The 16,063-nt window shown below is 41.8% G+C and overlaps 1 protein-coding gene across 2 annotated transcripts in view; it reads right to left on the bottom strand.

Moving 5' to 3' along the window:
* LOC137537587 (C-signal-like) overlaps window positions 1–12,085 on the bottom strand; it is a 65,333-nt gene extending 53,248 nt beyond the window's left edge. For both annotated transcript variants that reach the window (XM_068259463.1, XM_068259464.1), the window contains exon 1: window positions 11,892–12,085. In XM_068259463.1, coding sequence (XP_068115564.1) covers window positions 11,892–12,029 — 138 coding nt within the window. In that variant the 5' untranslated portion in view covers window positions 12,030–12,085. The remainder of the gene's footprint in view (window positions 1–11,891) is intronic.
* Between the last annotated feature and the right edge of the window lie 3,978 nt (window positions 12,086–16,063).

Below are 16,063 nucleotides of genomic sequence, written 5' to 3'. Positions count from 1 at the left end.
AGATAATGAAAAAGCGTTCGACTCGGTGGAGTGGGGATACCTCTGGAGGGTAATGGGTAAATTTGGCATTGGAAATAACTTTATTAAAATGGTACAATTATTGTACAAAAACCCCTCCGCCAGATTACGCATTAATGGCAAAACATCATCTCCTTTTTCACTTTTCCGGGGTACCAGACAGGGGTGTCCCCTCTCGCCGAGTCTGTTTGCTATCGCCATTGAACCATTAGCTATAATGCTGCGACATGCTACGGGGTTTGAGGGATTAAGGCTGGGGAGACTAGAGGAAAAAGTATCACTCTATGCAGATGATATACTACTCTACCTCGCAGACTCTGGCCCTTCTCTCTCGGCAGCTTTTAGTATAATAGAGCATTTCAGTCGGTGGTCAGGACTAAGAATAAACAGAACAAAGTCTATCCTTTTTCCTTTGGATAATAATGCCTCTGGGGGAGACTCTGGCGGATCGGGGCTGCAATGGTCAACCACATTTACATACCTGGGGATAGTGATCCACAAAGATACCAAGCTGTTTCTAACAATAATTTTTTTCCTATTATAAAAAAGATTAAGGATAAATGCAATACCTGGCAAGAATTACCCTTAACGTTGGTAGGTAAGGTCAATGCAATTAAGATGATGCTCCTGCCCAAATTTACATATATATTTCGCAATTCGCAACACACATAATTTTTTGCTCACTACCAGTTCAGGCAATTTCCTACCTCTATCTGGCCAGCAGGCGCCAGTCAGCCAATCAGGTGCACGGTCATACACCCTTTGCCTGCCATACCGATCTAGCAGGATTTGCATAAATTAGCATTCAGGTGGGAGGCTTGGTTGGACGTAATCGTTGATTACATCTTTTACAGGGACCGGCGCGTGTAGGCATCTCCCACACAGTCCCCTCCCTAACCACTCACCTGTCAACCACATCCTGGAAGCTGCAAAACAGAAATTTAAAATCACAAACACTGGTTCGCACGAATGTCGGGGGCCCCAGCCTCTCTCACTTGCTGGGGCCCCCAAACCACCATGTGATACCCAGAGGGAAATGTGGGCGAGCCCTGGCTCTCTCACCTCCAGGGACTTCATCCCCATCACCTCCAAACTGAATGCAAACTGCAACACACATAATTTTTTGCTCACTACCAGTTCAGGCAATTTCCTACCTCTATCTGGCCAGCAGGCGCCAGTCAGCCAATCAGGTGCACGGTCATACACCTTTTGCCTGCCATACCGATCTAGCAGGATTTGCATAAATTAGCATTCAGGTGGGAGGCTTGGTTGGACGTAATCGTTGATTACATCTTTTACAGGGACGCCGCGTGTAGGCATCTCCCACACAGTCCCCTCCCTAACTACTCACCTGTCAACCACATCCTGGAAGCTGCAAAACAGTGTTTGTGATATTAAATTTCTGTTTTGCAGCTGGTAGGTAGTGAGCAAAAAATTATGTGTGTTGCAGTTTGCATTCAGTTTGTAGGTGATGGGGGTGAAGTCCCTGGAGGTGAGAGAGCCAGGGCTCGCCCACATTTCCCTCTGGGTATCGCATGGTGGTTTGGGGGCCCCAGCAAGTGAGAGAGGCTGGGGCCCCTGACATTCGTGCGAACCAGTGTTTGTGATATTTCGCAATTCCCCAGTTTGGATTCCTAAAAAATACTTTACTGAAATAAATAAAATCTTAATCTCTTTTATATGGTCCAGAAAACTCCCACGTATATCTTTAAAAACACTGACTCTCCCGGCCTCAGAAGGGGGGTTATCCATGCCTAATTTCTTTTACTACTTTCTGGCAGCAACACTTGTTACAATTAGATGGTGGTTCTCGAGAAATGAACTCAACCCAGCGATAGTGATAGAAGCCGCAATTATGGGCTCCTATGAAGCCCTCTTAAATCTTCCCTTCAGAGGCCTGAATTCATCTCCAAATGTCACTGTAGTAATGAAAACTCCGATTCGGGCATGGCAATATATTCAGAAAAAATATGCTGTACCATCTAAATAGTCCCCATATGCTCCCTTGTGGGGTAATCCCAATATTCCACACTTCTCCTTTATACCCGACCCGGCACTATGGGCACGATATGGGGTTAAAATACTAAAAGATATTACTAGAACAGGAACCTTATTGCCCTTTATAGAGCTTAGACAAGCTTACAATATCCCTAGGCAGATGTACTTTAGATACCTTCAGCTGTCACATGCATACACAGCCCAGTTTGGTAGAGAGGGTATACAGCTGGAATCCGACCCGCTAAAGTCTCTCCTCAGACAAAAAATCCTGGAAAAGCCCCTATCAGCTATATATGCAGATCTCTTTATTCAAATGTGCCATAACACCAATAAAATACGTGAGCAATGCATAAATGATGTTGGGGAAATGGAGGACGAGAGGTGGGAGGAAGCAGTAGGCAGGGGGGCTGGCGTTCTAATCTCATCCAGGGATAGACTAATACACCTAAAATACCTTCACAGAGTGTACTTCACCCCAAGCAAATTACATAAAATGAATAATGCTCACCCTAACATTTGTACTAGATGTGGGACACAAGTGGGAACCTATTTACATATGTTTTGGGCATGCCCAAAGTTGGAAAGGTTCTGGAAACAGGTGGAAAAAGCTATTGGGGGGGGTGTTGGACCTACCATTTCACTTTGATATGAAACTGGTAATGCTAGGAATTTTTGATAAAAATAGCTACAGTAAATATAAGCAAGCTATGATCTTTACATTATGTCATGTAGCTAGAAAAATAATCTTGACACACTGGAATCATTTAGAGATACCCTCCAGGGCCGAATGGATCTCCTCAGTCAATCATATGCTGCCCCTGTGTAAAATGACATATAAAAGCAGGAACTGTCCTAAAAAATTCGACAATATTTGGTCTAGATGGTGTGATCAGCACTGCAGAAACCTTCAGGTGGAAGTTTAACTGCTTGTACTTGAAACATATACAAGGTACTATATTTTTTATTCCATGGAAATATACGTTATATTGTATATAAGGAATGTATCCGGTACCACCTTCTATTCAGATTCAAATGATACATACAAATATTCTATATATGCAATATCACTAAAAAGTACGAGTGACATGTTAATGATTAGATTTTTCTAAATCAATGTACTGTAAACCATTATACCAAGATTGTTTCTTCCTTCTCTTCTATCTTCCACTCTTCTTTCTCTCCTATACTTCTCAAGGACCTTGACCTACCTATGAGTAGCTGTCATTAGTTCTGTGTTTGACAGTTGTACTCAAATGTGATGTTGTACCGTTGTTTTAAAGAAAAAAGAAAAACCAATAAAAAAAACTTACCTGTTAAAAAAAAGGATTCAAAGTTAATTCATTTCAAATACAGCAGGGCCTCAAAAGTCCTCCTCCTGTATTGTTATTTTTGGTCACTGCCTCGGGACGTGCATGCCATGCCTGCTGTCTTCCTTGGATGTGTGTGGTGGTAGCCGTTTCTTAGGCTCCAACTCTGGACCGGAATAGAACCAGGATTCCCCAGCCATTACCTGTGGTCACTCAATATGGCAGACTTGCCCTCCATAAAAGATTCTCTCCTCCTTGAGGAAGAGACCAACCTGGTGAATCGCAGTGAAGGCACCATCAGACTTGCCCTCTATAACCTCCTTCGAGTCCTGTATTGTTATTTTTGGTCACTACCTCGGGACGTGCATCCTTGCCTGCTGCCTTCCTTGGATGTGTGGTGGTAGCCGTTTCTTAGGCTCCAACTCCGGATCAGAACTGAACCAGGATTCCCCGGCCATTACCTGTGGTCACTCATAATGGCAGACTTGCCCTCCATAATAGATTCTTGCTGCAGGTACTGAACCGCAAGCAGAAAATGTAATGTAAAAAAATATAGATGTAAGCTTTAACAATGGTAGAGAAAGAACCATTGAAAGTTAATAAGGCAGTCAGACATTACCTGATATCACTGAGGAAGAGCAATCTCGCCATGGTGCGCACCAGTCCAGCATGGCCGTAACTACACAAAGTTGGTGTGTCAGTGTGAAGCAGTACACTAATTACCCTACCTGATTGATGTATACACATGCAAGATGTTTTAAAGCACTTTAGGCCTGCAATTTAGCATTCAATGTGATTTCTGCCCATAAAACGCTGCTTTGCGTCAAATCCAGATTTTTCCCCTGGACTTTTGGCATGTATCCCACTCCGTCATGCCCCCCTCCAGGTGTTAGACCCCTTGAAACATCTTTTCCATCACTTTTGTGGCCAGCATAATTTTTTCCTAGTTTTCCAAGTTCGTCTCCCCATTGAAGTCTATTGCCGTTTGCAAAAGTTTGCGCGAACCGAACTTTTGCGGAAGTTCGCAAACCGAAAATCGGAGGTTCGGGCCATCTCTAAAAGAGATAACTTGGATCGTTGGCCACTTTTATATATTTTGGGCACATAATAGAGCATGCAAATAATGTTATACTACTAATCTAGATATGGACCCTGTTAGATACACAGTTTATTGGAGTGGACATAGAGGTATGAAGTGAGCTCTGCTTAAGTTGGCGTTAATTGAAATGCATACATCTTTCACACCTCCTGATCTGTTGAATAGGGGAAATGATATAGGTAAGGAATAAAATTGATTTTATTTTTAGGCATTAAGAATGATTTTATAGGGCTTTTTCACTTTTTTTTTTAATTTCAGAGATGGTTCATAAACTTGTACAGTTGTCATGGCTGAACCATCAAATTGCAGAATGTATGCCTACAATAGGTGGTTTTGACTTGAGGCACATTAATTTGGAGAATGGTGAAATGGGCCTTAGGATCTGGTCAGATGTTGGATTGGACATCTTTAATTTAGGACTCCAGTACTGCATTGAAATGGCTGTTGGTGTGGGGTGCTAGGCTGTGTACCATGGCAGTGTGATATTTCTGGTAGTTATGATTATTTAAATGGACTTGTCTGAACTGTGGTAGGTAGACAAGGATTTCGCGTTTACTTAAGATCTGTTCGGGTAACTTACACTTATTATTAAATAAATATGATTTTATGACCATTTATAGATATGAAATATGTACTAATAAATAGAAATAAATATAAAATATGATCATTTATTTTATATTCAATAGTGATGTTTATTTCTAGGAGAACTGGAGAAGCATGTGATTTGTTCGATCAGCTGATGGATATGCAAAGCTCTGATTTGCTGTGATCATATTTAGCACATGATCAGGACTTATGTATGTATCACCTGACCAAGCTGAACAAATTCTTCTCTGAGTTTTCCTAGACATGACTATCACTAGTTCTCAACATGTGGTACACACACTCCAGTGAGTACTTCTGATGGGCTCAGGGGGTATTTGGCCTCGCTATAGTTAATTAGGTATATTATAATATATATAATAATTTAGAAAATGATAAATCCTGTGTAAACAACACCACATTAGTACTTTAGCTAATTAAAGCTAATTAAAAGCAATAGTAAATGCTTAAAAACTGTTTAGAAATAATTACCATGTACAGTACTACTGTAAAATATATCTGTGTCAAGCGTTGCTTGAGATAATCTTTACCATACCATGGAGGACTTTGTGAGCACAGACTTTCAAAATGGGTACATAGCAGTAAAATGTCAAGAAGCACCCTTTATATCAGAAATATAAAGTTGTTTTTGGACAAAACTTTATGGCTCTAATAGATAAATAATAATAGATGTAGAATAATAATGTTTTGGCTTGGATCCTGGCCACACTGAAAGCTGTACTTATATTTTGATTTGTACTGATCTATACTTATACTATTTATGTTATACTGTAAGTATTTTTGCTTAAGAGCTGCGTTTAAACAGTGAAATTGATTATACGGATAAACCTACATTGTAAAGTATTTTCAAAAATGGGACATGTCCTGTTCTGCTGGTTTTACTCGCTATTTACTAATTTGTTTTGCATTGGAATGCAGTGTATATGCATGACTGATGCATTGAACAGCTATCACAAGGTCATCATGAATGTGTTATAAAACTGATTTTTTTTTCTTCTGGTAGCCTTATTTCCCCTAGTTCTGTCTAACAGAGACTTGAACTGATGACATGTACCCTATTAAATTATTCTTTTATGCACGGTAAATGATCAGACATACAATAAGGAAATAGTAATACAAGTAAGTAAAACGATAGTAAGGCAGATTACAACAAGGGCTGACAGAGACACACACACACACACCAAGAGACCAAACCAATTAAGGCCCATACACATGGCATACAAATGTCTACACAGACACGTGTTGAGCGAAAGTTCGTGCGACGGTTTGTTCGTGTGTACGCTGCAAGAGACAAAGACCGTCAGCAGACTGGCTGCAGACACAGCCATGTTTGAGCGATTGAACTTCTGAATCTCTTGTGACTTTTGTCTCACGAACCATCGTTTAGTCTGTTGGTGTCCTGTTGTGTGTACGAAAGTCTTCTACAGACAACATAGTCGCTACCATAGTACTACTACTATATGTAGTCTGTGGCAGGCAGCTTCCGTCATGTCTTCACTCTTTCTGTTGTCACGTGTGTACAACTATCGCAAACTCAAATTGTCACTCCCATAAATATGCTGTTGTCTCTTGTCTGTTTGTCGCTGCATCACAACTACAGACACATGTATGCCGTGTGTATGGGCCTTAACAGACAGATTAAAAGATACTGATCTAATCCTGTGTGTGACTTAAGGTGCCCATACATTAGAACGAATATGGGCAGATTCGACCAAGAGACAAATTTATCTCTAATCGCATCTGATTAGAGATAAATTTGTCTCTAATCGAATCTGCCCATACACTACAGGCTGATTGCCGTCCGATTTCAGCATGAAATCATCAGGGAATCGGCTGAGCTGCTGCCGCCGTCCGCCTCGCCGCTGCCCCCAAAATGCATAAATGTATGTTGTGTAGTGCATTTATACATTACCTGTCCTATAGCAGCTCGCCGGGTCCATCCGTCCATTTCGCCGGGTAAGCCGCATACACACTAGCGGCGCATAGCGTCTGATGTCAGCCGCTATGCGCCTTTGTGACATCAGAAATAGCACCGCCGGCGTGTATGCGGAACCCGGCGAGATAGACTGAAACCGCGTGGAGGCTGACACCGGACAGGTAATGTATAAATGCACTACACTACATACATTTATACATAAAGGAAGGTAGAATAGAAAGGTGCTGGCACTGCAGCTAGGGGTTCAGGGGGGGGGGGGGTTTCAGGGGTGCAGACCAGGTATTTGGTGCGATGCAGATAGACCAGCGTGCTCAGGCTCAGATAGACATCATATGCAGACAGAGAAAAGGATGAGAAATGCCGGCACTGCTGTAAACTGCTTGTTTATTCATAATACATGGTGCAACATCGTGGATTCAATTGTATGCATATTGAGACGTAACATACCGGTTTGCTGGTAAAGCTGTGCGGTGGGTGCTGGGGGATGAGAGCCTTACGGCCGTTTCGCGCGAATGCGCTTCTACGGAGCAGCCTCCGTAGAAGCGCATTCGCGCGAAACGGCCGTAAGGCTCTCATCCCCCAGCACCCACCGCACAGCTTTACCAGCAAACCGGTATGTTACGTCTCAATATGCATACAATTGAATCCACGATGTTGCACCATGTATTATGAATAAACAAGCAGTTTACAGCAGTGCCGGCATTTCTCATCCTTTTCTCTGTCTGCATACATTTATACATTGCGGCGGGGGTTTCGTCGTCTCATCGCTCGTTCGCAATTCGGCCGCCTTGCCACCGCGCACCAGAACAACCAACCTTGGCCCGACATTTTCCAACATGCGCGATCGACTGTGTGGCCAATTTCTGTCCCGAAATTGGTCGCTTTGTCGGTCGAACATACACTTGGCAGCACCAATTTTCATCCAATTCGATTATAATAATCGAATTGGATGGTCGATTGGTTGGTTGGTCGCCTAGTGTATGACCTCCTTTAAGCCCCATACACACACTCAACAGCGGTCTTTTAGGCTCACAGAAATGTTCTTGTGAAACACCTAAAAAAAAATCTCTTGCTATTGTTCAAGCAGCTGATAAGACTAATAAGAAGTCAATCCAGTTGAATTGACTTCTTATCAGTCTTATCAGCTGCTTGAACAATAGCAAGAGATTTTTTTTAGGCGTTTCACAAGAAAAGTTGTGAGAGCCTAAAAGACCGCTGTTGAGTGTGTGTATGGGGCTTGAGTGTATAATGGTCAACAGGTTTCAATGAGGGAATAGAGGGACAATGATCAGCAGACAACAGAGCGGCATCAGTAGGTGGGGGCGTTTGAAAAATGCATTGTGATCAGTCATGCTAAGGCATCGGGAGTCATTAAGGATCCTTTACAAACAAAGATGCCGAAGGAAGATTGATCGGTGGCGGTTGTACACACATAACGATTGTCCACTGAAACAGTCGTTATCGGAAGTTTCGGCTGACGGTTATCGTATGTGTGTACGTACCTTTACTGGGGCCAAAACAGGGAGCACTGATTATTCAGGATCCTATCAAAAGTGCTGCCTAAAGGCACATACGCACATGCAATAATTGTTGGCTGATAATCTTTTCAGCCAATAATCGCTCTGTGTGGTCAACGATTCTGCATCAAGAGTCATTAAGGATCCATCATGTTAGATCCTTAACAACGGGACCTAACACAATGCTATTTTTGCTCCACCCACCTGCAGGAATTCGCTCCATTGTGCGCCGGTGGTCGACCCCCCCCCTCCATAGCAACAGAACATACAGCATCAGTACCCAAAGTGTTGCCTGAGTGATTGTTTCCCGATCCCCGTTGGTGGACAATTATCGCATGTGTATTCTTAGCTCAAGACATCTTCTCTGGGTACTTACACAAGAATATCAAACATGCAGGGGGTAAAATGAGATCCATGACAACGGGCACGCTCTGAATTCATGTTGAGCAGATCAGAAAAAAAGTAGATTGTGTTTGGACTGTAAGGGCCTTTTTCCACTACCCTGCGATTTGATTCAGATCGCAAAATGCAAGGTACATTACACTAATGTAAACGGCAGCAGCAATTTCCATTAGTGTGATCCGATTGCAATGCGGTTTTGGTCCAAGCGCAATCGTCGTCCTGCCGCATTTTGGATGCGATTGAGCTCTACTATACTGAGTATCGTAGTTCAATCGCATGGTGGAGTTTGAAACGCATTTGCGATCGCAATTGCAATCGCAATTGCATTTCATAGTGGAAAATAGCCCTTAGATAGTTAGGGATAGGGATGACAGCATATATGCATTTTTGTTAGTTTTGGTGTCTCTAAAATTAGACTTCTTAAAAAAAATTATAGATGTTAAATAGTAGTAACTATTTGAATGCATCCCATTCTGTCCTGTGAGGATGAGAAGAGATGACCTGCTGGGAGATCCTCCTACAGACTTAATTAAAATAATTTGATTGTAATGATAAGATATTGAATTTCACGCTTCATTGTATTAGATTTAAAGTAAACCTGTGAGGATTTAAAAGATAATATGCAATACTTACCTTGACTGCGCACTAACGGAACAGAGGGTCATGGATGGAAATCTGATGTATTTAAAAACTAATCTGTTCCATGGATCAGTTTTAGGGCTGGTTCACACGAGCTTCTGCCGAGCTTTCGTTCGGCGCCACGTTCAAACACCAGCGTTTAGACACTAGCTTTTGAAGGCTTTCAAGGCTAGCAGTTCTGGTCTCTGCTATTGTTTCCTGGCGTTTACTGTCTCTGAAAGCCACATGTTGCTTTCGAGACTAGACGCAACGCCGGGATCTACCGCCAGGCTTTCATGAAAGCCTGCAAAAGCCAGCTCTAAACGCTCCCATTCACTTGAATGGAACAGCAGTAGATCCCAAAAAACGCTGCGTTAAACACCACAAAAATGCCTGTGTGAACCAGCCCTTATACGGATCAGTTTTCCATTTCTGCTAGTGTAAACCAGGCCTAAGTAGAAATCATGTAATAAGTTTGGAAGCTGTCAATATTCAGTATTAAAGAATATACATAGGGTTTGCTGCCACTGCAAAATTAGAAAGAATCAGAGATGGTAGGAGGCGCCCGGTGTACTCGTAACACGGTATAGGTATAGGGTTTGTATGTTTCCCACACTTAATCAGCACTTATTTAGTTGGTCTTATGTATATATAAAAAAAATTGTTGTAGTCAAGGTGGTCCTACCTGAAAAAGTAGTCCATCATTACAGTTTAAACCGTAACTGTATTGGCACAAATTGACAACACATTTCGCGGTTTAACCCGCTTCCTCAGGTCGAGTACCGTGCCTGATTGTGGAGTACAAGCTGAATAAGTGCTGATTAAGTGTGGGAAACATAAGAACCCTATACCTATACTGTGTTACAAGTACACCGGGCGCCTCCTACCATCTCTGATTACCATTCACCCCGATCAGGGGTTACCACCATGGAAGGTGGACTCTTTTCGCAGGAGCAGCGACCATTGATACCGGGACACAAGGCCGAGTGGGGACGGTACTTCCCCACATGCGATTTGAAGTGGTTGCTTTTGCAACCCACGTCTATGAGTATGACTAATACTTATTGTTCTAGTTACTCAACTGACCTACGGTACTGCACCATATTGGGCTCCTGGTTTTTTCCCATCCTTTTCTATACCCCCCTCACCGCAAAATTAGAAAGAAAACTGCAATGTGTTTTATTGTACTTTCGTTATACTTTTTTTGTAGTGCATTTGCAGAGCACTTTTAATGATAATGAATGGGGCACAGATCCGCTGAAGTGAAGCATGCAGTACATATACTGATCACACTTTGTGCAAGTCCATGTCATTATGGGGTGCTGGAGAGCTGCCTACTATAGCAGGCACAAGCCAGTTGCATGCTTCCTACTGACATGCGAGTCTTTTGAAATGAAAACACCAACAGCTGGCAGTCAGTGTTTCTCTGGAGTCTAGAATGAGGTCACTGGCAGCTTTCATAAGTTCTTCTTAGGATGGACCCACTTTAAGGCTCCCTGCACACTGCAAATACGGTTTCCTGATTCCGTTTCCGATTTTCAATTCTGATTTTCCCTGAATACATTCAACAGAAAAACGGATCAAAAAACGCAGCATGCAGTAAAGATTAAAAATCGGAATTGGATGTAAAAACAGATTAAAAAGCGGAATCGGAATCGCATGCAGCGTGCAGGGAGCCTTACAGTAACGCATCACTATAGCAATAAATCTGACATCCTGTTACCACTAAAATCACTGATGTGCTAGCTGCAAAATAATGCCTACTGTTTCATGTAAACTGCTCAGTAAATGCTCAGTTTTTTTTTTTATCAGATGCGATTTTTTGATGCAATTTTTATGATTGAATTGTACAGAAAACTGCGCAGTGTGTGGCAAAAAAAAAAATCGATGATTCTATGGTCGATTGGAACAGAAAATTTAATTGATCCAAATGTTGGATTTTACAATGGAATCAGAGGAGAGAAAATGCCCTCATCGATCCATTGATGGGAACAGAGAATTACTTTTCATCGTAAAAATCACGTTGAAAGTTTGCATCTGATGAAAAAAATTGTACTGTTAATGGGCACCTTTAGCTTATCTGAAATCAGTGATAAGAGTGGATTTTATTCTGCTGATACTGAATGAATAAGAAGGGCTAGCAGAATGTCATCATTTTCGCACTACTGGTCCTTGATAGTTTCTAGTACTGAGGCCTCTTGCACACTACATGCGATTCCGATTTTTAATCGGTCCTGAATGCTGCGTTTTTTCTGCAGTTTTCTTCTTGTGTTAATAGCATCCAGGGAAAATCAGAATCGTAAATCGGAATTACAAATTGGATTTGTGATTTGCAGTGTGTAAGAAGCCTCAATCGAATTCAGTGACAGATCTTACAATAAATAAAATTTTACCTGATTTTGAGGGGAATCTGGGTTACGGCAAGTCGCAAATATTTGTTTTGGAGGGATTGTCTGCTCTAGGAGCTGGCGGACGAGTTCCAATCCGATTCCTCGGTTGCATCCTGTTATTAGAATCCTCTGAGGAGCCATGCTAGCAGAGATACACCAGAGGGCTTCTGGAGTTTGTGCAGATTGTGTAGCTTCTATAGCTTTCAACAGTCTGACATAACTTCTATGTCTGCAGACACATTCCCAACAGGGGGCCACACCCCCCTCAGTGAGTCAGCATCTTTTACAGTAGTAACAATTCAGCTTGGCCAGAGGAGTCAGAAGTTTGAAGAATGGAATAGCAAATCTGTAATCTAGTTGAGTTAGTAAACTAAAGTCTATAATGGAAATTTAAAATACTGTACTATGTGCTGAAAGTTTTAGTTCTTTTAGCAGAATCACAGATTATATCTGTTTTACATTGTATAGCACACCTCCCAACTTTTTGAGACAAGAAAGAGGGACACATTTAAGACACACCCCTGCCACAACTCTAATCACGCCCCCACCAAGCCCCTAGTTACACGTAACGCAAAGAATGCATAATGAAAAGATGTAGTTTTATAATTCAAACCACTTTAGTATTTCTATCATCATTTGTTTCCTTTATATTAACATTGAAAAAAATCATGCGCATATGAGAAGTGGACAAATCAGGTGCCGCCATTCACTCTAAATACCAGTTTCCTGGCAGACCTACTGGCCTATTTGGCTGCAGTAATGTCTGAATCACACCAGGAACAAGCATGCAGCTAATGTTACATCTGACAATAATGTCAGAAACACCTGATCTGCTGCATGCTTGTTCATCGTCTATGGCTAAAAGTATTAGAGGCAGAGGATCAGCAGGACTGCCAGGCAACTGGCATTGCTTAAAAAGGAAATACATATGGCAGCCTCCATATCCCTTTCGCTTCAGTTGACCTTTAAATATTGACTAAAAAAAAAAAACTGAACAGGCGCCCAATAAATAGTGGGAAATGTTTTTGTTTTAAGAATCAGTGGTTTGTAAAATATCGTTTCAAATTCGTTTTGACAATTTTTGTAAATTATCATTTTAACATTGAAAATCATTTTGAGAATTATAATTTGATAAATTATTGTTCTAAAATGTTATTTTATCATTTCAACTGTTTTAACATATGGAAATTCATTTTGAGAATTATAATTTTGTAAATTATCATTCATTTTGAAATCGCGAAGAGAACGCCAGCGCATACCACTAAAGCTACGTACAGACATGCGATAACGATCGTTCGTAAGCAACGACGAACGATCAATTAAGGAGAGAAATGAAAAGGTCGTTAGTAAAGAGGTGTTGAAAGTGGGAAACGATCAGATCGTTTCCGAACGAACGATGCGGAAGTGACGAACGTATGATGCAGCGCATCTAGTATGCTAAACGTTATTCAGATCAATGAACCCGGAACGAACGTCATTGTTAATGGCCAGTAGGAAAGAGGAAGTTGCGTACAGATATATATATATATATATATATATATATATATATATATATATATATACACACAGGGAGAGAGAGATATAGATAGATATATCTCTATCTATGTCAACATATATCTATATATCTCTATACATCTATCTACATCTATATATACATATATATATATCTATATACATATATCTATATACATCTCTCTGTCTCTCTCTGTCTGCGCATGTACGGTACTTAACGAACGATCGTTTTTGTAACGATCAGCATACACACGTACTTTTGCTAACGATCGTCGTTACAAAAAATCCGCCAGGACGGATTTCCAGTTTGCAACGACTTCAGTCGCTGATCGTTACCCTTAACGATCGTTAGCGGTTATTTTGTAACGATCGTCGTTATAAACGATCGTTAGTCGTTCGTTACCAACGACTTTAGTCGCATGTCTGTATGCCCCTTTAGGCTGCATCTGAAATGGCCACCAGCTCATGTGTGCAGCACCTAAATAGGCTTTCTGCACACTTCACATTCAATTCAGATGCAAATCATATGCAAATCTGCTACGACTTATCATGCAAACAGGAAACTCAGGAGGAGGGGCTGGGAGCAGCTAACTTGATAGTTATATACTTGCAGAGTTAAGAAAAAGGTGCGATTAACCATTCAATTGCAGCATGTGTTTAGGGAGGCGCAGCCTTCTCCCCACTTTGATCATTTTGAAATGTATTATCTTACAAATGTATCGCTTCTGGTTTTGAAATGTATTGTCTAACAAGCAGGGCCGGATTTACCATAAGGCACATGCCTACAGGCGCCTGATGATGGAAAGGCGGCTCACTCCCCTTTTGTAGTGCCTCCCTCTCTCAGCTATGCAGAGTCCCGAGTAGAGTGTAAATGAGAGGTTACTTATCCAGCCCTTGGCATTCCACGGGGGAGGGGCACCACAAGCTATTTAACCTGTAGCTGACCGCGTCACGCTGATATGCGTGGCCGCGGCGGCAGCCCCAGGACTGCCTAACGTCGATCGGTGTAAAGTCCTGGGGCTCTGTTTGCAGGAGATCGCGCGCAGGCTGGACGTGCATCTCCTGCTTGGTGGGCGGAGTGGAGCCTTCAGTCTCAGAGTTTCTCTTTATTCTCATTAGCTGTCCCCTCCAGAGGCACAGGCGTAATCGCCGTCATAGGCTGAAGCCTATGACAGTTGATCACGGGGATTGGCTGGCGGGGGGAAGGTGGGAGGGGGGATAAAAAAAACTTTGTTTAATTAAAAAATACACAAAAATAAACTAACAAACATCTGGGGGGCGATCAGACCCCAGCAACAGAGAGCTCTGTTGGTGGGGAGAAAAAGGGGGGGGGGGGGGGGGGAGGGAAAATCACTAGTGTGCTGTGTCGTGTGGCCCTGCAGCTTGGCCTTAAAGCTGCAGTGGCCAATTTCTCAAAAAATGGCCTGGTCTTTAGGGGGGTTCAATACTGCAGTCCTCAAGTGGTTAATACCGAGGGTACCTCTGGCAACCTAATGATAAGGGACACCTGTAGCTGCCTATGACAGGCAAGGGAAGTAAGGGAGAAGTGACAGCTGGGACAGCCAGCACACTTGTGGTGCAATTCGGCGGCGATTTATAGGTTCATAGAGGCTGGTGATCAAGGTGCCAGGACATCTGTGCCTATAGGCTCCTGCAATGTAAATCCGGCACTGCTAACAAGTACACCGCTGTTTGTATTTATGTAATTTACAGTAGAGAAAGGGGGTTTAGGGTTAGGTGTCAGGAAGGAGGGGCCTTAGGGTTAGGCATCACCCACAGGGTCTAAGGGTTGGTACCACTGGGGGAAGGGGTCTAGGGGTTAGGCACCATCAGGGGAGTATTAGGGTTAGTCACCACCTGGGAGCATTCTTAGGGTTACGTACCACCAGGGGGTGTCTTAGGTATCGGTACAGGGAGGGTTCTGTGTGAGAGTAGGGTTAGGTTTAGTAGTAGTAAAATATCCATATTTACCAATGTTTTACTACGCTTATTACAACTGTAAATATATTTTCTTTTTCATTGTTATATACTTTATTTAGTGATTTGTTTCACTCGGCACACATTTTATTACCAAAATTTTAATATATTATTTCAGATAAATGATAAAAAATAACCTAAATATTTGGCTTTGCAATACTTAAAATTAAAAATGACTTTAGAAACAATTGTTAACTTTAACCTATATTTCCTTGAAAACTGATATTTTCCATATTTCCAAAAACAATGATTTAAGCTTTATCATGCACCCTTTTTTTACAGCGCAGCTATTCTTTGCAAGCATCAATATCAATATACAGTGCTGCCCATAATTATTCATACCCCCTGGCAAATTTTTACATAAAGTTACTTTTATTCAACCAGCAAGTAATTTTTTGACCGGAAATGATGTAGGTCTCCCAAAATCTAAATAAGACAATGTACAAGAGACAATGTAGGGGGAAAAAAAAGCTCAGCTTTTATTAACATTTGAGCAAAAAGTGTCCAGTCCAAAATTATTCATACCCTTCTCAATAATCAATAGACAAGCCAATTACAGCAATCAAACGCTTCCTATAAGTGAAGATCAGCTTTTTGCATGTCTCCACAGGTATTTTTACCCATTCATCTTTAGCAATGAGCTCCAAGTCTTTCAGGTTGGGGGGTCTTCTTGCCATCACTCTGAT

This window comes from Hyperolius riggenbachi, chromosome 11 (assembly GCF_040937935.1).
Source record: "Hyperolius riggenbachi isolate aHypRig1 chromosome 11, aHypRig1.pri, whole genome shotgun sequence".
NCBI classification, from domain to species: domain Eukaryota; kingdom Metazoa; phylum Chordata; class Amphibia; order Anura; family Hyperoliidae; genus Hyperolius; species Hyperolius riggenbachi.
The sequence above is the reverse complement of the archived record's forward strand: the minus strand, read 5'-3'. Positions and strand labels throughout refer to the sequence as shown.